The sequence below is a fragment of the Sceloporus undulatus genome, chromosome 1 (genome assembly GCF_019175285.1).
Source record: "Sceloporus undulatus isolate JIND9_A2432 ecotype Alabama chromosome 1, SceUnd_v1.1, whole genome shotgun sequence".
Lineage (NCBI taxonomy): Eukaryota > Metazoa > Chordata > Lepidosauria > Squamata > Phrynosomatidae > Sceloporus > Sceloporus undulatus.
This window is the reverse complement of record NC_056522.1, coordinates 189,363,346-189,390,864: the sequence shown is the minus strand read 5'-3', so window position 1 is coordinate 189,390,864 and position 27,519 is coordinate 189,363,346. Positions and strand designations below refer to the sequence as shown.

Sequence of the window (27,519 nt, the reverse complement as noted above, 5' to 3'; positions counted from 1 at the left end):
ATTATTATTATTATTATTATTATTATTATTATTATTATTATTATTATTATTTTCCTGTCCTTTCCCCTAAACTGGGACTCAGAGCAGCTTACAAGATTTAAAACAGTACAGTTAAAAACACAGAAAGATATATTAATGCAGATAAGTGGGAGGTGACTATATGGATAATTTTAAATAATGTTTTAAAATTTCATGATTTAAATATTAATAATTTCTTAATTATTAATGTAATGAATTGCTTTTATCAATTTATCTTAACGTTTTTAACATTAACACATTTCTTCTAAAAATTATTTAATGATTGAATGTTAATACACTAGTGGTAACTGACATTTCCAAGCTCTGGTCTCGAAGAACTGTATCCCTGCAATCACTGGGACAAAAGAGCATACGTAGTTTGAATAAATCCTCTCTATAATAGATTAATTTAGCTAATGAACTCTGCATATTCTCTTTCCAGGGTTCTTTGTGCAGATATTTGAGTCTTCATGCTAGTGACTGGGTGAATTCCTGTCGTTTGGCACACTCTATAACTAGAGGCCTAGCGTATCTTCATACAGAATTACCACGAGGAGGTAACGTTAGGAGGCGCAATTTTTCATGAAGATAATTTTGGGTTGCATTTTAGGTTCCAGAGTCATATGATGTTTAGATATTTAAGATGATGCCAATATTTCTGTCAACAGAAGTAAATTGGATCCATTTTTATGTTGCTTGATCTTTGTGTAAATTTATTTAGAGTTATCCTTTAAAATATAACTATTATTATATATCTGATTTTGGTTTGGGTATGCTCTTATACATACAGTGGTCCCTTCTCTTACGCAGGAGATCCGTTCCGGACTCCCCCACGTAAAAGAAATTCCATGTATGCTTGAGCCCCATTAGAAGTAATGGGGCTTGTGCTCATGGCGCGCATGCGCACCACAAGTGTGCACACCATTACTTCTTCCAGTACGATTTTCAGCGTATGTTGAAAGCCACATATAATGCACCTGTGTATGATGCGGGCACACTGTACATGCTGCTAAGAAAACTATGTATGAATGGAAAAGAAGTACATAACATGAAAAACTGATAATAGAAATTAGGGGGGAAATCAAAATTCATATATTCAAAACTCTCTTCAGTAATGTGTTATCACACTGCAGCTCTATGAAATGCTATTAGAAAAAGTTTTAAATAGAAATATAACAGAAATATAAATAAGAAATGCAGCAACAGAACTCCACAGTATTTGTGTGCCAGATATTGAGCATTTTCTGAATAAATGTATGCAGAGTAATGACTTGACTTTCTTGAGTCGGGGTGGGGGGATAGTATGGACCATTCATTTTTATATTTCCCATGTTGTCACATTTTCAAAAACAGTTTTCGTCAGTCTTACAACAACAACAACATAAGAGTAGTAATTGAAGGCTATGCCTGTTGTCAGGAAAACCATTACAACTTAATCATGTATCAGTGAATGAGAATATCCACTATATGAACTTTCTACATTATAGAAAAAAGGAGCACGAGGTAACCTTCTTAAGTTCAACAGAACAGTTGAATCCCCATAGTTATTTGGCTATTAGAGACAGTATTCAGATTAAAACTGCTCCATATGATGAAGACTTTAACTTGCCTTAGTTCTGCTTTCAGTGCATACAGCCCTCCTTGAAACATACATTCTTGCTTCTGTATGTATGAGTATATGTGTTCATGTATGTTTTGTACATTATCCAGATAGAAATAACTAGTGCAGCACTGATTTTAGACCTATAATTAACCAGATGAATTAAATGTTTGAGGATGTTGTGCTGCAGGGGACTTTTTAAACACCTTATTTTAAAAAGTTAGAAGAGGTGTATATTTACATACATGTCCTATAAAGAATGGGTGGATAACCTGTGACCCTCTAGATATTGTTGGACTACAACTCCCATCATCCCTCACCATTAGCTAGGATTGCTATGACTGATGAGAGTTGCAGTTAAACAACATCTTTAGGGCTACAAGCTGCCCACCTGTGCTGTAAATACAAACAAATAACAAAAGATCTCAGTTGGCACGAGGACTGTGCCTTCAGTTTTACGGAGAATAAAAGATCTCTATGGATTTGCTGATGGGGAAATTTGTATTGTTTTCTCCTTTTTAAAAAGTTATCTTGAGCATTCAGGTACTATAGCAAGAAAATATACCCATAGGTCCAAGTGAAGAATGTCTTTGCTGAAATGCCTATGTTTTATTTCATAATATATGGAAAGGAACAATTAGAAATCCTAAAACAATATATTCATGTATTCAAACAGATCACTATAAACCTGCCATCTCCCATCGCGATTTGAACAGCCGCAATGTATTGGTGAAAAATGATGGAACGTGTGTCATCAGTGATTTTGGTCTCTCCATGAAGCTAACAGGAAATAGACTAGTGCGCCCAGGTGAGGAGGACAATGCTGCAATTAGTGAGGTGAGTATAAAATGAGAATCCAAAGAAAGGATGTGGTTAAATAATGCAAAGTGGAAGAAAACATATACAGAAATACCTTCAGAAACCTGAAAAAGAGACAGGGTGAATGTAATAACTGCTTATCTTCTTTGAGAATAAATAATTGGAAATCCATAGCCTGATGGGCTTATTCTCAAGGCAGTAAGTATTCCCTTGCCTAAATAAAAGGAGCAGCACTTAGAAGCACGTCAGACATCCCGGCCCAGGTTCCTGATTCCTTCATTCCTCCCGTGGCCCCATCTTAGTGATGGTCGAGGATCAACAGAGGGATATCAGGGTTTTTAGTTTTTAATTGTTGTTTTTATGCATTGACATTGTGTTTTTAATATGTTATACTGTTTAATATTGTCTTAAGGGGGGGAGGGATAAAGTGTTTTTAATTGTCATATTTTATATTTTACTGTTGTTAACCGCCCGGATTGGTTTGCCAGAGGGCGGTATACAAATAAATATTATTATTATTATTATTGTTGTTGTTGTTGTTGTTGTTGTTGTTGTTAAAATGTTCACAGACATGGTTTTATCATTTCTTGGTTGTTGCTTGAAAATATGAAGGAGGAAGGCCAAGCATGAAATACATTGAGTTCTTCATATCTGGCACAGTGGCCTTGTATAGTCTTAATCAGTTGACATTAGGTCTCTTTGGGTGTGTCTGCCTCCCTTGCCAACCTCATGATGATCTGGCTACTAATAAACTCTGCTGTGAAAGGAAGGAAGCTTTCCTCTCTTTTCCATTATAGCAGAGATTACACTGTTTCTAAATATACTAGATCTTCCTCTATATAATGTGGCATCAAATCCAAGTTTTCATCTGCAGGTATTCTTAAGAGACCTCTATAGATCAATCCTGCATCTGTGTGTGGGCTTGTCTACACCAGCTGGAATAATCCAGGTGCAGTCTGGCGTATTCTGCTTTGGAGCTACCCCAAAGTGATGCAAAGCAAGGGAACTGCTTGGCAGACAAGGCAGCAGCCCCAGGGAGGCTTTCCAGCACTGATCAATGAGTGAGACAGAAAATGCTAACACTTGCTAGCAGCAGTCTGTCCAAGTGGATGTTTGACATGTGGACAACTGGATCACTCCCCATCCAACCTGTTCCAGCTGTCCACACTTCAGAAGCACCATATTAGCACTGGAATTTCCTGGACGCTCCAGTGTAACCTGCGAGTTTTCTTAGTAGAATTAAAGACTAAAAAAAGCAGTTTTGGTGTAGAATTGGTCATACATCATCTGAAGTGATTGCACCAAATTAGAGGTGAATGCAAGTTTTTCCCCTTGTGTAGGCAGCCCTTTGAATGCACCAGTATGATACAGTCTGCTTCCAGATGATTTAATTCCCACACCAGAAGGACATAGTGCATAGATCAGCCTTAGTTTATAGTCCAGTGGACCTTGTATTGAAGAATGGATGGATGGATCTTGTATATAGCACCTTTGAGACTAAGAGAAAGAAATAAATTGGTAGCATAAGCTTTCACAGACTTAAGTCTGCTTCCACAGATGTATAGAGTAGAGTGTATAACTCTACCTATTAAACCTGAGAGGTGGTAAAGCCATGAAGATCTCCTTGGCAGATGGTGCAGTAACTTAAGCTGTAAAGGTAAAATTGAGAGAGGATTAATTTCTGCTTTTTCACTCTGGATAAATTGAAATTCCCTGTTAGCCTCAATGTTTGCCAGATAAATTTGACTTCACTTTCAAGGTGCAGTATAAAATGTGTTCCTTGATGTTAATCTAAAATATGGCAGTTCTCAAAATAGTGATTTTCCAACTAATCTTTTCATAGAGAATGAGGGAATAGTATAAAATGCATTAAAGAGATAGTTTATAATCTTCAAAAAGGTGAGAAAGAGCTCCTGATTTTCTCTCTCTTGTTGAGTAGGAAGAAGAGGATAAATAATCTATTCCCGTCATCTACTCAGTATGAATGAATAAATAAATATATTCTTTTAGGGCTATCTGCCATACATGCAGCTGTCACTCTTCCTGCACCTGTTTGAAACAAGAGAAGCTTTGCTATTGATTCTGAGGCCAAGGAAATACTGAACATTTTAGCCAGGCATTCCTATGTTTATATTTCACTGGTTATTTCATAAAAGTACTGTACTGTTTGAATATTACACTCTGCCACTAAAAACATCTAGTGAGAATGAGGACACTATACTACAGTATTATGTTACTATAAATGTAATGCAGCAGGACCTGGAAAAGGCTATACAGTATATTCTTGGTGATACCATGTTGCAAATGAAAGCAAACCTAATGAAAACATGTTTTCCTACTGAATTAGTTTAATAGGTAGGAGCTATTTGATAAATATTGATCCAGTATAAAGAATGCCACATGTTTTTGCAGGTTGGTACAATCCGCTACATGGCTCCTGAAGTGTTGGAAGGAGCGGTGAATCTGAGAGATTGTGAATCAGCTCTGAAGCAAGTAGATATGTATGCACTAGGTCTAATCTACTGGGAGATTTTTATGAGATGCACAGACCTGTTCCCAGGTAATACACAAACTGTTGAAGTTCTGCTTCAGTTTTATCTGCTGTATTTTTGATAGTTTTGGTGGTGGCTGTTTTTTGCAGTTGAATATAGATCTGTAAGCCTGTCTTAAAGCCCAGTGTTATTGTTTGTTTGTCATAGTGAATCCAGTGCCATCTAGTGCTGCAGACTGGGATTGATTTTTTTATGCTGAAATATGTAGCCTTGGTTACATAATAACTTAATCTTACCCAATAAGCTTTTGGTATTAAGAAAAGCTTACAAGCTTACTGGTAGTGCTGTTGAATGGATACCAAGGATATAGCCACATGAAGGCTTTTTTCTTTTCCTTTCTTTCTTTCTTTTTCTTTTTTTTGGAAGGCTGTGTGTTGTAACAGTTCTTGTATATCCAGACCTCACAAAAATAGCCAGCTTTCCACTACACCCCAGTGATGCTAAACCAGAGACACTGGAAGTCCTATACATGTAGCACAACTCACACTAAGAGAAAATATTATTTTCAAACCATTTGAAATTTGTTTCCAAAAAAGTCATGGAGAATGAGAAGCTTCTGTAGGTATATACTGTATCTCTTAAAATAAAATGTCAGAATTCTGTAGAATATAAGGTAGAATATGTCTTCTTATGAGGGTAAGGCGTTCCAAGTTTGGTTTATAAATCATACTTGTGAATTTAAAATAGAGGTCCAAGTTCATTCATTCCAGTATCATGCTTGGGCAGCCTGGTGCCTACTAGTATGATGCTGAAATTGGACTACCTAATAAGTAGTAGTTCCCACATACAGGAGAACAGGCACCCCAAGCATATGAAAATGCTTAATCAGTCATAAATTAATATGATAATACAGTTTCTAAGTGGGCTACAAGAAACTGTATGTCTTCTGAGACCTTTGGGATTTTGATCATGTTAACTGAGAAAAAAAATGCACTGAGAGGGAAAAGGCCTGGTTGAATCTCTGACAGCTTGTACAGTCGGCCTTCCTTCTCCATGGATTCTGCATTCATGGATTCTACCTTCCAAGGCATGAAAATATGCCTCCCCCTTCCAAAAAGCAAATTGATAGTGCCATTTTTAAAAAAGGGGCCCATTTTACTATGCCATTGTATCTAATAGAACTTGAGCATCTATGGATTTTAGTATCCTTGAGGGGTCCTGGAACCAAACTCCAGCAGATATCAGGGACCCACTGTAGGATCCTGAAGGTAGACATAGAGGGAATGTCACAAGGTCAGGATATTCTGCTCCCTGTTGAAATAGGTATAGTTGCACTCACCCCTGTTTTTCTGTTATGGGACTGAAGGTTTGTTGTCTGTATCCTGACCAGAGTTCCCTGGAGCTTACCTTTCTGGTCACCTAACCTTTCCAGACTGTGAACAGTTTTGTTTGATGGGCAGATTAACATCAATGTACTTCTTAAGAATCTCTCAGGCTTTGGACTTTCAGAATTTTTATAACACAAGACCATAATCATGCAGTTTTATCTCTTTTTTATGTTTATAAACTAAAACAATTACCTTGTGCAGTTTATGCAGTCCTTGTGGAGAAGCACCACCTCACTTAGACATTTCTAGTCTGGGCACATTAGCTTTCTTATCATAGAGGTTACTTGGTCTAGGCACATGTTTTCTATAGACATTTCATCCTTAATAGCATTAAGGATCTAGGTCTGTTATTTTTATCATATAAGGAACACGTTTTAAATTTATGATGAACTAGGTACTTGGTAAAGAAGATTAGCTATGCAATATTGAGATATCATAACTCATCTTTCATCTGTTGAGGTATTCTTATAAAGGCAGTTATAGTGGGCCCTTGATATCTTCTGGGGTTTGGTACCAACACCTCCTGTGGATACCAAAATTCATGGATGCCCAAGTCCCATTGAATACAGAAGACAGTAAAATGGTGTCCCTTATATAAAAATTTTATTTATTTATTTAGGTATTTATATCCCGCCCTTCAGCCCTAATGGCTCTCAGGGCGGCTTACAATATTATTTTTAATCAGACAGTTCCCTGCCCTCAGGCTTACAATCTAAAAGACACGAAACAAAAGGAGAAGGGAATGATGGAGGGAAAGGGGATGAGGTCCAGTGGTTCTTCTCTCCCTCTAAGGCCTGGACCAAGGCAGATGGATTGGAGGGAGGTCTCTTCCTTCTTCCAGGCTAGTCCTGATGGAGCAATGGCAAATCAGTGACCTGTTACAGACTGCCAAAATAAAGCTGCTTCGGGTCTCTTTGGAGGCATGCTATTTAAATGATGCATGGGTCCTAAGAGTCTGGAGGTCGCGCCAAAGCCACACTCTATTCCTAAGCACTGGAGTGCAGCTTTGGTGCAGCTTCCGGATTCTCAGGATGCACGCATCATTTAAATAGCATACCTCCAAAGAGACCCGAAGCAGCTTTATTTTGGCAGTCTGTAACAGGTTTGCTTTTTGGAATTTATATATTAAAAAAATATTTTCAAGCTATGGATGTTTGAATCTGTGGATTAAGAGAGCCAAGTGTATATGCATTGGTGGAATATTTGTTAGCCTTTCAACATTTCCAGTACATCGCAGTACATTTAAAGATATCTAGCAGTTTATACAATAAATTTTAGATTTTTTAAAACTTAATTCATAATTGTATATTTATGGATAACTGTTTATCCAGCATACTTATAATAACCTCTTCAGAGAAGAGTCTTTTTCTCCCTTGTTAAACCAGCATTTCAAAGTATCCTGAACAGTCCACTACATGTGTAGATATACTGACCGTAGGACTGTCACCGCTTGACTGGGTTTTTTTTTTTGTTGTTGTTGTTTTGTTTTGTTACTATGACTGATAGTTGCTTATATGATCTTTGTCCAGTAAGGTTAGTATGTCTCAAAAGTACCACATATGAGAGAGAAGCCCTGGTCTCCTGCTATGATTGAGGCCTCATGATGGAGGTGGTTCAACCTAGATGGGTTGGCTATATTGCCAAATGCTCAAGATGAGTTCTCATTTTTCTTCCTTAAAGACACCATGATGGACTTACCATGTGGCTTCTGCTCTTGCTTACATTGGTACTATCTTAAAATCTTTATTTAGTTGGCTCTCAGCCTGGACAGTTTTAGCAAAACAGTTTCCCCGAAAAGAATGTTTTTTACTTTTTATGTGCACCATACAGATCACAGTGTGCAATCACTTCAGCTTGGATTTAACACATTTTTTTGCTCTGAAGTAGCTACTGCAGGTTGATAGTCAGTGTGGCGCAGTGGAGTGTCAGACTGTGACTCTGGAGACCAGGATTTGATTTCTCTGCTCAGCCATGTAAACCCATTGGGTGACCTTGGGCAAGTCACACACTCTCTCTCAGCCTCAGAGAATGGCAATGACAAACTCCCTCTGAAGAAACCTGCCAAGAAAACCCCATGATAGTTCGCCTTAAGTTCACCATAAGTCAGAAACAACTTAAAGGCACACAGCAACAGCTACTGCAGGGCCTGAAACTGGCACACTGGAATGACTAACCTGGGGCCTGAATATCCTAAAAGCACCAGATCCCATTTGCTCTTGGAAACTATAAACAGCATCAGCCCTGGTTAATGCTTGGATGAGAGACCACCAACAAATATTAGGTGCTGTAGATTATCTTTCCGAGAAAGGAACTGGCAAAACCACTTCTAAGGATCCCTTGCCTAAGAAAACCCTGTGAAATTCATGATGTAGCCATAAGTCAAAAGGAAACTTGAAGCCACATATACACTCAGTGACTAGCTTATTACACTGTGTTAAGAGAGAAAAATTGTGGAAGGAGAAACAAAATCTCCCCAAATTTTGCTATAGAACCCTTAGACTTGGGGTGGCAGCTAGCTTACCATAGTATAGCAGGGAGAAGATTTCAAGATGGTGAGAAACAAACAAAAAACAGACAAAAATATACCTCTCTTTTCTTTGGGTCTCCTGAATTCTCCCTATTCTCTGATCCTCAGACAGTGCTAAAAGGTTTCTGTTCCAGGCTGAATGGGTCCCCAAACAGGAGTCTTCCTGTTAAGGATTGGTGACACACAGTAAGATATTTTTGTGAGACCCACCTGTAACAATCTCATTTCTTTACCTAGTGAAGCCACGTATCCAGGATATGTTTACCTTTTATGCTGGGTGGCTGAAAAGTAATCAACTTTATTTTTGGACTAAATATGAGGGCAGGTGCCATCTGTTAGTACATGATATGAAGCTTTAGTTCATTATTTCTCCATCTGGCTAAGTCAGTCCTCCCTATGTTGATCATTCTGTTCCAATGTTTTATTCTAAGATAGCCATAGTACAGAGGGAGGCTGTATATGTATGCCACTGGGAAACTATTACATCCAGTCAGCCAACAGTGTCGACAAGCCAGTTTTGCTTGGAAAGGGCATATTCTTGCTTTGCTTGCCAATTGATTACACTGTACAATATCACCAGTTGCATTTCCTCCACATCTGCTCTACCTCTTTGGCTATCTAGGATAACAGATAAAATCTTAATACAGATGCAAGAGAATATAATAACACATTCCTGCATTTCAAAGCCTTACTTGTTTTTCTTGCTTCATTGTAATGTACTTTTACATAACTTTCTGTGCAAACAGGAGAATCAGCGCCAGAATTTCAGACAGCTTTCCAAACAGAAGTTGGAAACCACCCTACTTTTGAAGATATGCAAGTCCTTGTTTCAAGGGAAAAGCAACGACCAAAATTCCCAGAGGCCTGGAAAGAGAACAGTTTGGTGAGAGAAGCAATATGGTTGTGTTTTTCCTCTTTTCATTTGACTGTAATTTGTAAACTTTTAGAACATGTAAACAGAGGCACAATGTTTAGTGATCGAAAGGTTGTTGTTATAGAGATTTTCAAATGTTGGAAATACTGGATGAAAAATAGAAAGACTAGTTAATATTTTAGTAATATATGTTATATTAATTTTGGAAATAATTTTAGTAATTATTTGAAAGGTCATCATAGCTTGACCACTATTAAGCAGGAGACAAGAATATGTCTTAACCTATGTTTCTGTTCATAAGTGAATGAGCCCCCTCTGTTGGCTGGAAAAAAAACTCAGCAAATGGGGGATTCATTTTTCATTTTAGCAGCTGTGCAAGTTTTGGTATTTCTGATAACAATAGACCCAAGAGAGTGAGGCAGGTTTTCTATTGAAGCCAGGGAGGGGGGGAATTTGGCAAAATTAATTTTCTAAAGAAGAATATAAGATATACACCCCAACACATGCACACATACTGTATAGCCAGACTGGCAATAGTAGGATTTCAGAAGTTCAGATGATCCATTTTCACACCACTGGTGTCACTAGGGGGGGTGCAGTGGTGTGGACCGTAGCAGGTGACAACCCAGAGGGGGGTGTCACCCAATGGGGTAGTACAACCTGGGTGGTGGGCAGCTGTGTTCCAGGTCCCGCACGGTCATGGCTGCATGGAACCCACAAGTTCCACACCTTCCAAGTCCCATGTGGCTTTGGTTGTGCGAGACCGGAAGGCCAGGGGGCTGTTGTGAGGGTCGAACCCATCCCCATCTCGCTGCTTCAGCGCAATTCTATGTGCCGTGGCAGCAAGGTGGGGGGAGTGGCCTTTTGGCCCCACAGCTAGAGGTTCTGCTCCGGCAGCCCCACTTCCCCGTACCGGGTGAGACCCTGAGCAGAGACACCACTGTTTCATGCCTTCTGTTGTGTCATTTTTTATTGCTTTGCAGTTGTCATTATAGTGTCAGTTCAACACAGTGAAAAACACTGTACATTACTAACACTTGGGCCTTTGATTAAAGTCTTTTTCGTTTGCTCTATTCCTTAATTAGAATTTTAAAAAGAATCAGATGTAAGCATTTTTTTTTCTGAATCATTTGAATGTAACCTTCCAAAGTGTTGTTTTAGTCATTACATATGCAGAATACTTTAACATTTCTTATTACTAAAACAAACCACACACTATTTTTATCAATTATACACACTCTTACCAAATGAACCTTAACAGAGTTGCTTTTGAGGAGAAACTTACTTGTCTCAAATCAAATTTACCAGAATCTTGTTGGTTAGTCCCAACTACAACCATTGAATCAACTGTTGAATGTTGAGTCCACTGGTAGGTAAATCCACTTGATTTAGTAGGTCAGCTATAGTCAAAAAGACAGTAAGCATGTTAATACCACTTGTTTTGTTGTCATCATGTTGACATAGAATCATAGAATAGTAGAGTTGGAAGAGACCACAACCCCCTGCCATGCAGGAAATCCACATCAAAGCATCCCCGACAGATGGCCATCCAGCCTCCATTTGAAGACCTCCAAGGAAGGAGACTCCACTACACTCTGAGGAAGGAGTGTGTTCCACTGTCTAACAGCCCTTACTGTCAGGAAGTTCCTCCTAATGTTGAGGTGGAATCTCTTTTCCTGGCACTTGCATCCATTGTTCTGGGTCTTGTTCTCTGGAGCAGCAGAAAACAAGCTTGCTCCCTCCTCAATATGACATCTCTTCAAATATTTAAACAGGGCTATCATATCACCTCTTAACCTTCTTTTCTCCAGGCTAAACCTCCCCAGCTCCCTAAGTCATTCCTCATAGGACATGGTTTCCAGACCCTTCACCATTTTAGTCGCCCTCCTTTGGACATACCTGTTAAGAGACAAAATTACCAAGTGTTATAGTCAAAATTTCCTAGCACATTTATGTCTGCAGTGCTATATACTTTTACTTGCTGCTAATTCCTGGGTATATGGGATTGTGCTCTTAAAGTATTAGAATCAGGAAAGATATTATGAAGTTGAAAAAGGTCCAGAAAAGGTACTACACAATTTGTCATGTTGCTAGAGCAACACCCCTATGAGGAAAGTTTAGTAGTTATTTAGTTTAGGGAAAAAAGTCTGAGTAATGGGGAGGGAGGGAATAGAACCATATAAAATTATGCATAGTGTAGAGACAGTGGAATGAAAAAAATGCTTCTTCCTCTCTCATAATAGAATCCAGGTTCATCACTGAACATTAATAGTTGGTGATGCAGGATAGACAAAGGCAGATACATGGGCGGCGAGTATAAGGCAAGAAAGTATAAAGACACAGCACATAGATAAAATGGGGAAAAAAATTCCACCAGATATGGTGGTAGCCAGCAGCTTAGATGGCTTTGAAAGAGGGGGTAAACAAATGCATGGATCCCAAGACTATCCATGGCTGCTAGTCACAATGGCTATATATCACTTCAGTGCTGCTTACTGGATCAGAGGCACCATGCTTCTGATTGCTAGTCACAGCAGCAGAAATTAGATGTGCCATTTGTATCCTCTTGTGGCCTTCCGTTGGGAAACTAGTTGATCACTGTGGAAAATAAGATACTGGACTGGGTAGGCTTTTGATCTGATCCAGCACAGTTCTTCTTACTTTAATAATAACAATATCTGAACCTTCAAAACACATGGTGCTTAACTTTAAAAAATCAGTGATCTAATCTCATCTTCTTTGAAGTTATAAATGATGTAATATATTTTTAGTTTTTTAAAAAATTATTATCTTTTGAAATTGTCCTAATTTGATTTTATTGTATTTTACCCTGAAATCTGCAGATACGTGGAGGAATATAAATATTTTAATAAATAGACAAACAAAACAAGTGGTATTAACATGCCTATTGAAGATTAGAGGTTATAAGAAAGGGGAAGAAAACATGGTTTTACTTTACTTTGCAGGCTGTGAGATCACTGAAGGAAACAATTGAAGACTGTTGGGATCAGGATGCTGAAGCTCGGCTGACTGCCCAGTGCGCTGAAGAGAGGATGGCTGAACTTATGATGATTTGGGAGAGGATTAAATCTGTTAGCCCAACAGTTAACCCTATGTCTACAGCTATGCAAAATGAACGGTATGTAGTACTATGTGTGGAGTTCATTCACATCCTCTTCCTAAAACCTGTGTAGTGATATGACCATTTTTAAAGTTTACTGTGTATGCATTAGGCTTCACACTTGTTTTTTGTTTTTGTTTTCTGTCCAAATTCCTTCTCTCAGGGTTATGCTTTGATGATAGGGATATCACATTTTCAGAGCATTGAAGTCACAATAATTTGATACCTGGGAAAAAGTGATGCTTCCCCAGATGATTCAGTTGTCATGAATGCTGTGTGGAATGTGGAATGAAATGTCACGGTCCTTGCTGAATATTTTTGTGATGTACTTAGCCGCAGAACTGCCATAGCACATGCTGCTATATTATAAAAGCCTTTGATGTCCTAACATTGGTGTGATGGAGTTAAAGGCAGTCTATCACTGGGCACTGTACAACTTTGTTTAAATTGTTCTACTGATTTTGAAAATCATGCAAAAATAATGTTTACGTAAGGAGTCTTTAAATTGTACAACAGAAGTTTTTTCAGTTGACTTTAATGTCAGGGAATGTGAGAGAAGACTGCTTAATCCTAATGAAAAATATCTGTTTTCAAAGGGCAATGGCATGAGAAGTGTTTTACTGTCCACATCATACAAGGGGTAAGGATCTAAACATAGGATGATAGTCACAGGTTTACTACATAATAGATGTCACCATCACATGATCATTTCAGGTCTTTCCAGACAAAAAAAACAAAGTAGCACTAGCAATAACCAGCACTAGCTATTTTTAAAGGGTGCAGAAATACAAGTGTTGCTTTTATTTATGAGATAACCATGATCAAAACACTCTAATAAGGCTGCTACAAAAGTGAGCACATTCCTCCTCCTGAAGAAGACAGAAAACAAAATCTAGAGCCCCACACTGAAGCCTGTAACATGGCAATAGAGCCATTCCCACAAAAAAAAAAACCTCACATGATAATTGTGCTTGCTGCTGTAACTACTTATTTTGCATTTCACACTACAGTGGACTCTTGACATTCACTGAGGCTAGGGGCACAGGACCCCCATGAAAATAGAAAAATTGCAAATAAAAAAACGCTACCGGAGAGACAACCATCTCTAGGTCCTCCAGGCCAATTCTCTGGTCAACATTTGCTGGAAGCTGACCATAGAATTGCACTGGAGGACTTACAAATGCATAGAGAAGTGTTCTCTCTTGGAATCTCTAGATCCTCCAGCATCATTTTGGCAAAGGTTGACCATAAAGTTCCACTGGAGGATCTAGAGATTCCTGTAGAGAACATATCAAATCCATGAATAATCAAATCCTCAAAAGTCAAAACCACAGATGTGGAGGTTCAACTGTATGTGATGAAAGAAATTGGTACCTTACATTGTCCTAATAGCTTTCTGTTTTTTTCCTTTTAAGAAACTTGTCACACCATAGGCGTGTGCCAAAGATCAGACCTTATCAAGATTATTCTTCTTCATCTTATATTGAGGATTCAGTTCACCACAACGATAGCATAGTGAAGAATATTTCCTCTGAACTTTCATTATCAAGCACACCACTGACACTTGGGGAGAAGAACAGAAACTCAATTAACTATGAGCGGCAGCAAGCACAAGCCCGTATTCCTAGTCCTGAGACGAGTGTCACAAGCTTGTCAACCAACACAGCCACCACCAACACAACAGGCCTCACTCCAAGCACTGGCATGACCACCATATCCGAGATGCCCTACTCAGGTGAAACAAACATCAGTGCTGCAAATGGTGTCCAGTCACTTGGACCAACTCCTGTTTGTCTACAGCTAACCGAGGAGGACTTGGAGACCAATAAATTGGATCCAAAGGAAGTGGATAAGAATTTAAAAGAAAGCTCTGATGAGAACCTTATGGAGCATTCCCTTAAGCAGTTCAGTGCACCAGATCCACTCAGCAGCACCAGCTCCAGCTTACTATACCCACTGATAAAACTGGCAGTAGAAGCAACAGGGCAACAGGACTTCGCCCAAACTGCAAATGGTCAAGCCTGTCTAATCCCAGATGTACAGCCTGCTCAGGTCTATCCTCTTCCTAAGCAACAGAATCTCCCAAAGAGGCCTACCACCCTACCCTTAAACACCAAAAACTCCACAAAGGAGCCTCGACTGAAATTTGGAGGGAAGCACAAATCAAACTTGAAGCAAGTTGAAACTGGAGTTGCCAAGATGAACACTATCAATGCTGCAGAACCTCATGTGGTAACTGTTACCACAAATGAAGTGGCAGGAAGGAGCCATACAGTTAACTCTCATGCTGTGCCAACCCAGTATGTCAATGGTACAGTGCCATCTGGCCAGTCTACCAGCTCAGGAGCACACAGGGCCCAGGAAATGCTGCAGAACCAATTCAGTGGAGAGGACAGTCGTCTGAATATTAACTCAAGCCCTGATGAGCATGAACCCTTATTAAGAAGGGAGCAGCAAGTGAGCCATGATGAGGGCGTTCTGGAACGTCTGGTTGATAGGAGAGAACGTTCACTGGATAATGGCCGAACAAATGCCAACAACAACAACAACAGCAATCCATGTCCAGAACAAGGTGTCTCTACTCTCAGCCATTTGAGGACGGCACCAAATTCTCAACAAACCCACACTAAAAGAGCACAGAGGCCTAACTCACTGGATCTATCAGCCACAAATATTTTGGACAGCTGTAGTATGCAGTGTGAGTACTGGTGAGATTTAAAAGAATGTGTTGACAAAATGTTCTTAGAAATTAATCATGTTAACTTGGGTGAGAAATAGTCGAATTATCATTTGCCCTAGTTATCCCACTTAAACTACCTCTGTTCTTTCCCACTAAATGCACTCCTTAAACTCCATATTTTTACATATGACCTTCCTGTTACTGTAGTGTCAAAAATAATATATGAAGAGGCATTGAACATTTCTCTGAAGAAGTTCCATTCATACCCGAACAACTCAGAAGTAACTTTTATCGTCTTCTTAGAAATGTACAGCTTTCTTCCTTAAACATGCCAATGACTGGCACTAGTTGACTCTTTTTAAAAAGTGGCATGGTAAATTTCCCTGAGTCAATGTTTTTCTAGTTGAATTTTAAAAAGAGTCTTTTAGTTTTTAACTAAAAGATTTTGTAACTCTATTTAACAGATGATAATAATAATAATAATAATAATAATAATAATAATAAATGTATTTATCTCCCACCTCTCCAAGCAGATCGAAGCAGCTACCAATAATAAAATAACATTAAAATACAGTAAAACATCATAACCCATAAATCCATCCATAATAAAAATACATTTTAATTATAAAAACAAGCAGGAACAATTGAGGGGGCAATTGATGGGAGGCCACTGAGAGGCTGGTTTGGGAAAGCCTGCCAGAAGAGATACGTCTTGACCGCCTTTTTAAAGCAGTCAAGACTGACAATATGTCACATCTCCTCCAGCAGACTATTCCATAAATTAGGAGCGGCAAAAGAGAAGATCCTCTGGGTAACAGCTGCTAGCCTAGTTTTTGCTGGCTGCAGTAGATTTTTACTAGAGGACATCAGTGTGCTGGGCAGATTGTATAGGAGAAGGCGATACCATAAGTAAGTTGGGCCCAAGCCATGAAGAGCTTTAAAGGTTATAACCAACACCTTGTACTCTGCCTCATGACCCTTTTTTTGTCTTCTTCCTTTTTTAGTGAGTGAGTCATCCCTTGATGGCAAACCTGGCTCAGGAGAAAAGATCAAGAAACGTGTGAAAACACCATATTCCCTTAAGCGGTGGCGCCCTTCCACATGGGTCATCTCTACAGAACCACTGGACTGCGAGGTCAACAACAATGGTGGTGATAGGGTGGTTAGTTCTAAATCCAGCACAGCTGTTTACCTTGTCGAAGGAGGTACTGCCACAACTATGGTGTCTAAGGATGCAGGAGTGAACTGTCTGTGAATTGTTTGAAAGCTGACAAAAATGACATTTTTGCATTCTGTTAAGCAAACATGCAGAAGACATTTTTTTAAAATGAAATACATGAAACTGCTTTCTTCTGTCAGCATCCCTTACCAAGGACTTGCTTTAAATAGATTTCAGCTATGCAGACAATTTTTAGCTTATGCTTCCATAATTTTAATTTTGTTCTTATTTTTTTAACATTTTTGCACTTTTTATTTAGTATTGCAAAATTACATCTGTCTGTCCTTGACCACAGAATTATATATGTGTATTAAATGGCTGTGGTCTCAAAATATTTTTTTTAAAAAACAAAAAGAAAAAAATGTATTGCTGATAATCAGTTTGGACCAGTTTTGAAGGTCACTAAACACATAAGCCAGTTGGCAACAGTGGTGTCTGCTGTTCATGTTTTGAGTTCTGTGCACAAGTCCATTTGTATGTTTCTGTATGTCAGAGTGTATTATCTTTTGAACTCCCTATTTTTCACTTGTGTTATGTTGAAATGTGCAATAGTCTGTAGTTCACAGTATGCTTTGTGTTTCCAACCCTACTACACATTCTCCCTTTTAGAATTACTTTTAAAAAATCTTAACAGTTGGGCAACCAATGGTTTCCGACTGTGAATTCTGCACAGCATAATCAGCTTTGAAGCAGCTGCTCGTATCAGTATGTGTGCTTTGAGATCACAGTTGATGCATGCTTTTCCCAGCCTTGAAAAGGCTTAAAACAAAAAGAACAAACCTTTTTCTTTCATCCTTCCAAGTTAATAAATTGTAAAAAAAAAAAAAAAAAAAAAATTCATAGTAAATGTTGCAGGTTTGGAAAACTCTTAAGGAAGAAAATGTTGAACAAAATGTAAGGAGTCAAGTTGTCAATTTATACAACCAGTGGGAGTAATTATCTTCACAGTTAGCTTGATTCTTAATAACCATGCCTCCCATTGAATTGTTATCGGCCAAGAAACCTGTACCTTGGATATATCCTATGGTATATCTTTTACAAAACCAGGATGCCTGAGAGAAGTGAAACTGTTTGTGTGTGGAAACTGACCCGAGCTGCCTATCATTTTCATTTTATCTTTTATACAAATTTGACAATTATAGTTAGTATTTATGTACATGTTTTTCCTTAATGAATGCTTTCAGTGCATATTGAAAAGTACATTTTTACATAATCTTGATATGTTGTGTGAAAAACTTATTGTAGCTAGGTTGCAAAGACAGGTTTTAAATAGAGAAGCAAAAGCATGGACATGATTGTTTGACAGTAATGTGGTAATTTCTATGGCTCTGTTATTTTCACTGCCCAAATGGTTGAGATCAGTCTTGCATCAGATTGCCTATATGTAATTTGCTGTTTTAGAAAATAATGAAATGGATTCAGTTACTTTAGACTCCCCCCATCCCCTTTGCATTATTGCTCCCCTTCAAACACTACTGCTGCTTATCATGACAACATATCAAGTATCCCCCCCCCCCAAGGAAGAGTTCAGAATATATGTAACATTACATATTTGTGCATGGCTATTAAAATGTCTGGCCAATTAAATGCCATTTTAAAAGTCAGTAGGGACATCTGCCTAGACAGAAGATAGTAAATATTTGCTTACTGGCCCTTGTCCCAGCATGAAACTAAGCCCTTTTGTCTCAGTTGTTGTTCAGGCTTTAGTAACATTACCAATATATATCTATATCTATATAAGCTAAATAGCATTTAGTATGATATGGTTCTGAATAAAATATTTAGTTTTGTATTATCATGAACCAGGACTGACCTAACAATTATTTAGTCCACACAATAAAATCGCTGCAGCATATATCCGTCCTACTTTCTGTAAGATTTTCAGCTATGTTTTTCAGATGTCTGCTGGACTGTTTATATTGTTAATTTGTTCTTACCAACATCCTTCTATATTCAGGTCTTGAACCCTGTCCTTGGGGCCATGATAGACATCCAGTTACAGAACACTAAACCAATTTTTTTCTCTTTTATTATGCCTATGTAAGCTGGTTTGTTAGCTAACAAAAGTCATTTAACTTGGTTCAAAAGAGATTAAAATAATCTTCAAGATAAAAAACATAAATTGGGATAACATCTAGAATTCATTATGATATTAATATTTAAGGCTTTCCGTCAAAAAAGATAATCATTTACGTGATATACAGGTTGAGTACCCGTTATCCAAAATGGGTGTTTCGTATTTTGTACTTTTAAGGATTTGTATATACATAATACACAGTACACAACACAATTAGCATAGTATGTAGTGTATGTACAATGCTGGAGAGCGAAACACAGCTGGAGAAAGACGCAGTAGGAGATTGATGCAAAAGATGCAGGCTGAAGAGAGATGTGGCAGGATAGAGACTGAAGATCTGTGAAATGGCAGGAATTTAAGCATAGTGCTCAGCGCAAATCTGTCACTTCACAGATCTTTGCATCTCTCCCCAGCCTCATGCTTGTTCACTACTCGTGTTGTGTATGAGATGTGAGGTTGGAGGGAGACTGAGGCTCTGAGAGATGAACAAGCAGAAATGCCACAGCTACTGCCTCCAAAATGGAAGTGGGTGGCTGGTGGCAAAAGGTTTTGTGTTTTGGAGGTTTTTGCAATTCTAGTTTAGGGTTGCTCGACCAGTATGTGTAAAAAATGCTCCCATCTTCATCACTCTCATAGCCCATTAAAAAAAAATTTTTTTTCCACTTTCCTATTCACATCAGTATCAGTAGCAACATTTAGCTAGTGTCAGTAGTTCACATGACAGATGATCCTCATGTAGTTTTCATCAAACCTTCATCCCACTCTTTTTGGACTGGTTGTTTTTATTTGTCTGTTCACTAGGAGCTAATCCATAATTATTTTACCACAGTGTCTGGTGCATATGGAAACATTGAAATATACACATCAAAAACAATATTATTTCACCGAAAATTTCAAAATGAACAAAAATGTCATATTTTAATTAACACTTTCTTTCTTCATCACAGACATTTTTTTTAAAAAATGAATAAAATCACGTTGAGCCTTCCATATAGTGATAAAAGTTCAGCCTGTCGGTTGCGTAGAACTCCTTGCAACTAATTTCAAATTGTTTCTCACCCTCCTTTTGCTATTCATCAGGACTTTGGTGCAGTTTGAAAGGTAGTGCTGCCTCTGGAAAACCTACATGATTGAACCTCCAGTGCCCACTTCCTTTTTGCTTTGTTTTGATCCCCTCCCCTTTTTTTTTCTTACTTTGATTCAGCGTGAAAGAGAAGTGGGGAAACAAACCTATGGTGAATTTATAAATTTTTGAAATTTTTAGCTGAGTTTGTCACGAAAAATTGATAACCTCTCCCCATTATGGCCTGATAATGAGTATTCAGTGGGCATCAGTTCTCAACGCCCTACAGTTGTTAAGTATCCCTGTGGAGGTGTCTGGCTAAGACTAGGCTGCCAGCTCTTTAAAGACTTTTGGCTTATGTTCTTTCAATGTATGTTTGTTGGGTTTTATGGCCCTTCTACACATTGTTCTGATTTTGTGTTAGGGTAGGTTTGAATGGAATATTTAGCTGTGTAAAACTATTTGGCACCTCCAGTGAACTTTGAACTTCCACAATTGTGCTCTTTTTAATCTGCCAGATATCTTGAGGGAATGGGCTTTACATCAAGGAGACCCAACTTCAGTGACTGGACATTGCCATGGCATAATCTCAAATTGTACTTTGGAGGCCTCCAAGGACCATAGATGAGTCATGGGATGTGCATATATGTTTTAAAGCAGGGATAAGGAAAGTGTGACTTCCAGATATTTTGGACCCTTAACTCCCATTAACCTTAGACAGCCAAGGATTAGAGAAATTGTAGTTCAGCAGTCTCTGACATAGCACAGGGTCCCTACCTGAGATCTAAAGGGACACTTCAGAAAATTCTGCTGAACTACTGCACAGTAAACCAAGCTAGCCCAAAATAACATGACTACCAGCCAGACTTAGCCAGGCCACTTCCCTTTCTATATCCCAAGTATTAAAAAGGATTGGAGAGGTACAGAACATTTACCACTTGAGCTCCATTTTGGGCCAGGAACTTCCTTGAGTTAGATACTTTTATGTTGGCTCAGTCACAGTTCCTGTCAAAAAGCTAGATATCACCTTATTGGGATTTCTACTGGAATTTCTACAACCCCAAAAAAAATTAGCAAAAATGTGGAAAACATTTATTCAAGAAATCAAAAGAATAGGTGTTTGAACAAACAAAACTGTGTGAGAAATTTTGGCTCAGCTGTATTTTAGACTTCTGATATCATTCTGTTCCTCAAGATCTGAAAATAACGGTGTGGTTTAATTGTGATTTCACTAGTGTATTATATCTGCATATTTCAGTGTACAAAGTTTAAATGGTCATGACGACTTAGGTCATCCCTGTATGTGTTGTGGAAACGACACCATATTTCCCTTCAATAATCCTCGCAGAATTGTCAAAAAAAATCTCTGGTGTTTTCCTTAAAAGTACTGATAGTATTGTGTCAATAAAATAGCATTTTTAGAGAGAGGTAACGTTTGGAGTGAGACAGTATTTTGTCAGACCATGTGTCCTTTTACCATTTTGTAAGAACAAAAATCTCTAAAAATGGATGCTAGCTTGGTGTCAGTGTTCCATTACAAAGCAAGTCAAGGAAGATTTATTTTTCTAATAGCAATTTTCCCCTTTAATTCTACACCCATAAACCCCAGAAATAATTTGCTCATACAGAAATTGAGGGGAAGAGAAATAATGCATGCATTAAGCAATTTCACTCCTGTAATTATGCTCAAGTCCTATAAGTAAGCCAAAAAAAAATTTTTTTAAATGACAATATGGTATTCAAGTGTTCATGGAGAACCAGTGTAGAAAATACGGATTTCATGTAAGATTTAACCAAGGCAGCAATTCATATTGTTTTTATCTCATTTGAATATAGAAAAATCTATTCAGCAGTACAACAGTTCAGAATTTCTTTGTGTGAACAACTGGAAAAGTTACTGACCTACATACTTATTCTGATACAGTACCAGCAAGGTTTCTCAAAATGGTGTGTTCATGTCTGTGAATGAAACTGTCCACCACCTATTCTTCACAGCATCATACTAGTTAGTTCTTTCACACTGGCTGTACTGCTATGGGCTGCTCTTTTTATTGTATTTTTCTATATTATTATCCCTGATAAACTACTTTAATATAAATATAACAGCCAAACCTCAACTTTCACAGGTTTAACTTCTGTGGATTTGATCATTTTTGAGTTTGCGTTCAATAATTAAATAGTGTGAGGGGTTTTTTTAAGTTTTGTGGCCTGTTGAGAGAAATTGCAGTCAGTGTGCATAAACTAGAAAATGTAAAGAAAACATTAATATGTTTAGTAAGTCATAAATTCATAAAATGACACTGAGTAACCATTCTTTCCATTCCACCCCGGGAGTCCCACCTAGTGTTGGTTACCCTGCTTCAGGTTCTTTCCTGTTCTCCATCCATATATGGGACTACAAGAACCAGCATGCCCTGTGATGGCGGGATAAAAGCAGCCCTTTTTCATGTTCCTTAGCTATTGAGTTAAGAGTATAGACTGAGTTAAGGTTCAAGAGGCTAGAAATATTCATGCCTTTTCTACTGTTACAGAGGTCCTGTGTCTCTAACCCCCGCGAATGTGGAGGGCCCACTGTATTATAACATTAAAATCCTATTCCATCAGACCATAGAATGAAGAATAGTTTCTTGTGATTAAATTATTTATGTATTTAATGTGTTTTCCCTCAGATAACACATGCCTCTAGACTCTATTGCAATCTTTTGAGACATATTGTATGATAGAATAGTTTCAGTAGGAAATGCAAAGCCTTTACAATTACTGGCTTAGCCATTTTTATTTCTTTCATTAGTGACTTAATGCTTCTGACTTGACCTTCAGGTTAATTCTGAACCATAGCTGACTCAATAATCCATACCAAATAACTTCACTTGCTTTTCTCCTCCCTCCCTTCCTTCCAGGACCCCCCTCCCTTTTTTTCCCTTTTCTTGTTCTGAAAGAAATACTTTAAGGAACCAGTTTTGAGAGAGAAAGTTGCCTTCGCAACAGAGTTATGCATTCCCTGCATATCCTATTATCCTTTGCAACCTTTTTATTGGGGGGAGCACTTTTTTAAAAAGGAAAAGTACCTGGAGTCACTAGACTGGGGAGTCCGTTCCATCTCTAATGCAGCCTGGGCTATTAAAGATCATAGGATGCCATAGGCCTTTTTCCAACAGCTCTTCTCAGCACTCAGTACTGCAGAAAGCTCACTGAATTCCAGTGGCTCTGTGAGCTCGGGGAAAAGAAGTACTTTCTCGTGGAAAATCATCTGGATCTAGCTTTTCCCATTTTTCACAGTGATGCACAAGCATCCTTACTCTTAACCTAAAACAGGCTGAACTTTCTGAGTGTGACTAGCGAAAGCAGCTGCAAATGTAAATCTTTGGCAAGTGTCCAGTTTGCACACTTGCAAAAAGCTTGAGGGCTCATAAGAGTACCTTCTGCATACCCTTTCCTCACCCTGAAGGCCATGAAAAAGATGGTGGAAGCAGTGGACACAGCAGATGCTCCAGAGGGCCAGTCCCATAGCTAGGCTGGGGCAACCAGGGCACCAGCCAAAGGGGGGCCACAAACAGCGGTGCACTAAGATGATGCCCATGGCACGCAGTAGAACTTGGGAGCGTACGAACGCTCCACCCTACTGAGCCCTACTTTCTGCCCCAAGGCTCCTAAAGGCCTAGCTATAGCCCTTCAGAAGGCCCCCAAGAGAAACACCTTTCTCCCCAGTGTCCCCTGGTAATTGCAAACCCACTTCAGGGAAAGCCACTCCACTAGGACTGGCACAGTGCCTACCTCCACCTCCAGTTTTCCCCAGCTTTTAGAGCAAGAAACCGGCTTCCCCAGGGAGGTCAAAGTGACAGCAAGCATTTTCAATGTTAGAACAAACAGGGCTTCTTCTCCAACCTTCTTGCAACATTTGAGCAGAGATGCTCACTTTTCCAAGCAGCCATATTCACCCATGGTTTGGAACATACTTACCTCATATATTTTACTTTAATTGTATACATTTTTGACCAGAAATACTGTACCAAATTAATACAGGTACTAAATAGCCCACATCCCCCTTTTAAAAAAAATCATGCTCACACTGGTTAAAAGTGACTTTTTTAACCAATTTGTCCATACTGATTTGCTCCATAAAATTTGAACTTTGGGGACATAATAGATGGCAGTGATAAATAATATGATATCTATGTAGTCTTGAGTAATACAGTGTACCTTCAAAACATTTGAATATCGAATTTAGACACAGCCTTCAGCACTGTGCTGATCCATATGTTAAAAGAGTGCTTTGACGTTCCATCTACAAAGCTGCTTTATAAATGGTTAAACTGGAGCAAAACAGCAAAGAGTCCTATGATACCTTTAAAGTAACATATATATTTGCATGAAACTCTGGGAGCTTCTGTGCAGTAGAGAAGCTATGAGACTGCAAAAAAGCTAATGAAAAATAAAATAAAATTCATCATATAAAATACTTAATCACATCCAGTAGACTCAAATCTAAGAACAGAGCTGAATACAAGGTCAGAAATGAAGTGTCTAGTTTTCCTTTTTATCTCCCTTTATCTTTGGTGCAACAGTATTTTCTAGATTGTTTAAAAGCACTTGATTCAGATTTGGTAACCTGAAATCTTGGGTCTTTTACAACCACAACGACCTAAGTTTTGTTCCAATGCCCTGTACTATGATACTGTTAATGGTGCATTCTTAACGGTGTTCTTGCAGCTATATTCTTGGTATGCATAGCACTTGGAGTTTGAAAATGGCAGGGAGGATCAAATATAAATTGTAAAAGAAGCTGATAAACAAATTAAGGAAATTAGTATTCCATTCTTCTCTTGGTGTTCTTTTAGTTTGTATTGCTTATACAATATTGGACTGTATTTCATATTTTCTTTTTCAGACCGGAGGGTGTGTGTTGTATTGATGTGCATGTAAGGTTGAAAGCTTTTACTGACAGACATGTAGAGTTGAAACACATCATTTGATGGGGTTGCCTTCATCTCCTCAGAGAGATATAGGGATGGTGGCCAAACACTAGGTAATATTCATAGATATGAAGCTATGTGTATTATTCTCTAACTGGAAAAACACTAAGTTACACTGCAGTCATATCCACAGTAAGATTTGAAAGGGGTTAAAGGAGCCCTCAAATGCTAGTCTTAGCATTATCTTGATAGCTAGTCATTTTGTTATTGTAGCCTCTCTCTCTTTACTGCTGAAATCCTGAATTTATAAGTGATCAGTTTTACTACTTTTGTATAAGCTGCCCAATATCTTGCTATGCTGTTTAAGTTGTGTATTGCAGAACAGAGTGACTATGAATGAAATGTACTGCTTTTTTAAAAATCATCTGTGGATGCCACTATGAAACCTGACATTGTTGAAAGCCACTTCAAGAGTTTTCTATGAATACTTGTAACAAAATGCTTTGTTATAAATGAACATATATAAAAAAGACTGTATTGATACAAAGACGTTGGATCACAACATTGAAAAAATATTCTTTCGGTTTGGGGAGGGGAGGGCAGGGGGGGAAAGGCTTGCTGTAAAATGATGCATTAATCCATTTAATAAAAATCACCTTCATGAAAGTATGCTGTTTGTAAGTAACTGTGTTTTGACCAGTAGATGTCAGTGTCTGGTATTCAATATGTGGAATGAAAATAAGATACAAGTAGATATTTTTGATTATGTGTGTGTATATGTGCCTTCAAGTTGCCTGTCGACTTATGGTGACCCCATGAATTTCATAGGGTTTCCTTGGGCAAGGGATCCTCAGAAATGATTTTGCCAGTTCCTTGCTCTGAAATATAGCCTACGACCCCTGGTATTCCTTAGAGGTTTCCCACCTAAGTACTAACCAGGGTTGACTCTGCTTAGTTTCCAAGATCAAACATGATCTGGCACCTTTGGAGTATTTAGGCCCTATATTATTATTATTATTGCCAGTATAATGTTGGCCAGTACAGGCTGCTATATTGGAAGAGGATGTGGCCACATGCAGGTTTCTATATATCACCCATACTGAACATCTGTCAGTACTTTCAGTTGTGGTTACATGCTATAAATCAGACTTATAAATAGTGCTCACTTGGAGGCTTGTGGTAACTAAGAATTGCCTCTAGACGATCAGGTGAAAAGCTTTTTCTAAATTGAAAGGGAGTGTCTTTCACACAAGCTGTGTCCTATTAGTGACCACCACTACATGTGAGTAGGCAGCTTATTAAATTCTGAGTAGGCTAATAATGGATTTGTTTGCAAGGCTGTTACTGTAAAATTAAATGGTGCAGTACAAAAATTGTTGTTTAGAAGAACAACAGTTTTTACTATTACAGTTGGCATTATTATTATTATTATTATTACTGTATTATTTTGCTGATTGTTCCACCTCTGTTTCATTTTGGGTATCTATGTCAAAAGCGTTCATGTAACTTTAAGGGTGCCACAAAGCTCAGTCTTGGGTCTTCTTCTTTGTTCATTATATACCCTCCCTCTTGGATTTTTTTAAATTTCAGATTTGGGTTTTCAGTATCATATTTATGCAGAAGACACATAGATTTTCCAGAGGCCTTTATGTGGAGGTCTGTGATGCACTGCTTGTTGAGCATTTATTGTTGGGTGAGCACTCACTGTCTTAAGCTGAATATGGAAAAAAAACTGAGATCTTAGTGTTTCAGCCTGACCATCCAGCAGCCCCTCTATGTCATTCACTCCACTGTGTTTACATGTCTACAGCATGGCTCCTTTTCCGGCTTCCAAGTCCTGCTGGATGATGGCTTGTCTCTATACCCCTTATTGAGGCAACAGCAAGGGTGTGTAATTCCCTCTTTTGAACATCCATACAATTCATAGGCTCTTGACCATTCAGACTGCCCCATCTGCTTGTCCAGGCTTTGGTTATATCACACCTGGATTAGTACAGTAGGCTACTAGCAGATTTGCCTTCTTGTTCGCTTATTCCTCTGGCTTTAACTCAAAAAAGAGCCATCTGGGTTGTCTGCAATCTCCCCAAACATTCACATGTTTCTTCACTCCATAGAGTCTTTAATTGGCTGCCAGTTCAGGCCAGGGCCCATTTTAAACTTGTGGGTCTTGTATTTAGGATTCTGTGCTCTAATCTCTCCCAGTACCTGACAGCTCAACGACTATGGGATGCACCGTCTAGGAATTTAAGATCTATTGCAGGAAAAGGGTTATTGTTTGTTCCACTGATGCACAAAGCTCTGTCAAGGCTGCAAGCCTTTCAAGATCTGACTCCACATCTGTAGAACAGTCTTCCTTTGGACATCTGGCTGGAGCAGGATCTCACCCATTTTCTTAAAGGGTTGAAGGCCTTCCTCTTTGATTCGCCAAATTAAGCCCCTGAGTTGTACCTGAGGTTGCTGGGGTGGGTAGTGGCTGGTGGGATGTTGGAGATTCTGTGTATATTTATAGTGTTATGTTTTATTGTCTCTGTCTTTGATTGTATATGTTTGATGTTTTGCCTGTCGGTGGAAAGGGCATTATAAAGAAATGTTTTTGTTGTTGTTATTGTGATCCCTGATATTAAAATGCTTATACTTCTGAAAACATAGTAGATGACTAAAATGATTCTTCGGGAGTAAAAGAAGGTCCAAAACACATTGCAGAAATAATCCAATTTGAGACTTCTTT

At 38.5% G+C, this 27,519-nt stretch overlaps 1 protein-coding gene across 1 annotated transcript in view; it reads left to right on the top strand.

The window, feature by feature from the left end:
• Nucleotides 1-25,460, top strand: part of BMPR2 (bone morphogenetic protein receptor type 2) — a 156,888-nt gene extending 131,428 nt beyond the window's left edge. The window contains exons 7-13 of the mRNA XM_042452629.1: nt 461-575; nt 2,295-2,455; nt 4,850-4,997; nt 9,591-9,727; nt 12,685-12,857; nt 14,255-15,537; nt 16,524-25,460. Of these exons, the coding sequence (XP_042308563.1) occupies nt 461-575; nt 2,295-2,455; nt 4,850-4,997; nt 9,591-9,727; nt 12,685-12,857; nt 14,255-15,537; nt 16,524-16,774 (2,268 nt within the window). The 3' untranslated portion in view covers nt 16,775-25,460. The remainder of the gene's footprint in view (nt 1-460; nt 576-2,294; nt 2,456-4,849; nt 4,998-9,590; nt 9,728-12,684; nt 12,858-14,254; nt 15,538-16,523) is intronic.
• The last annotated feature ends 2,059 nt before the right edge of the window (nt 25,461-27,519 follow it).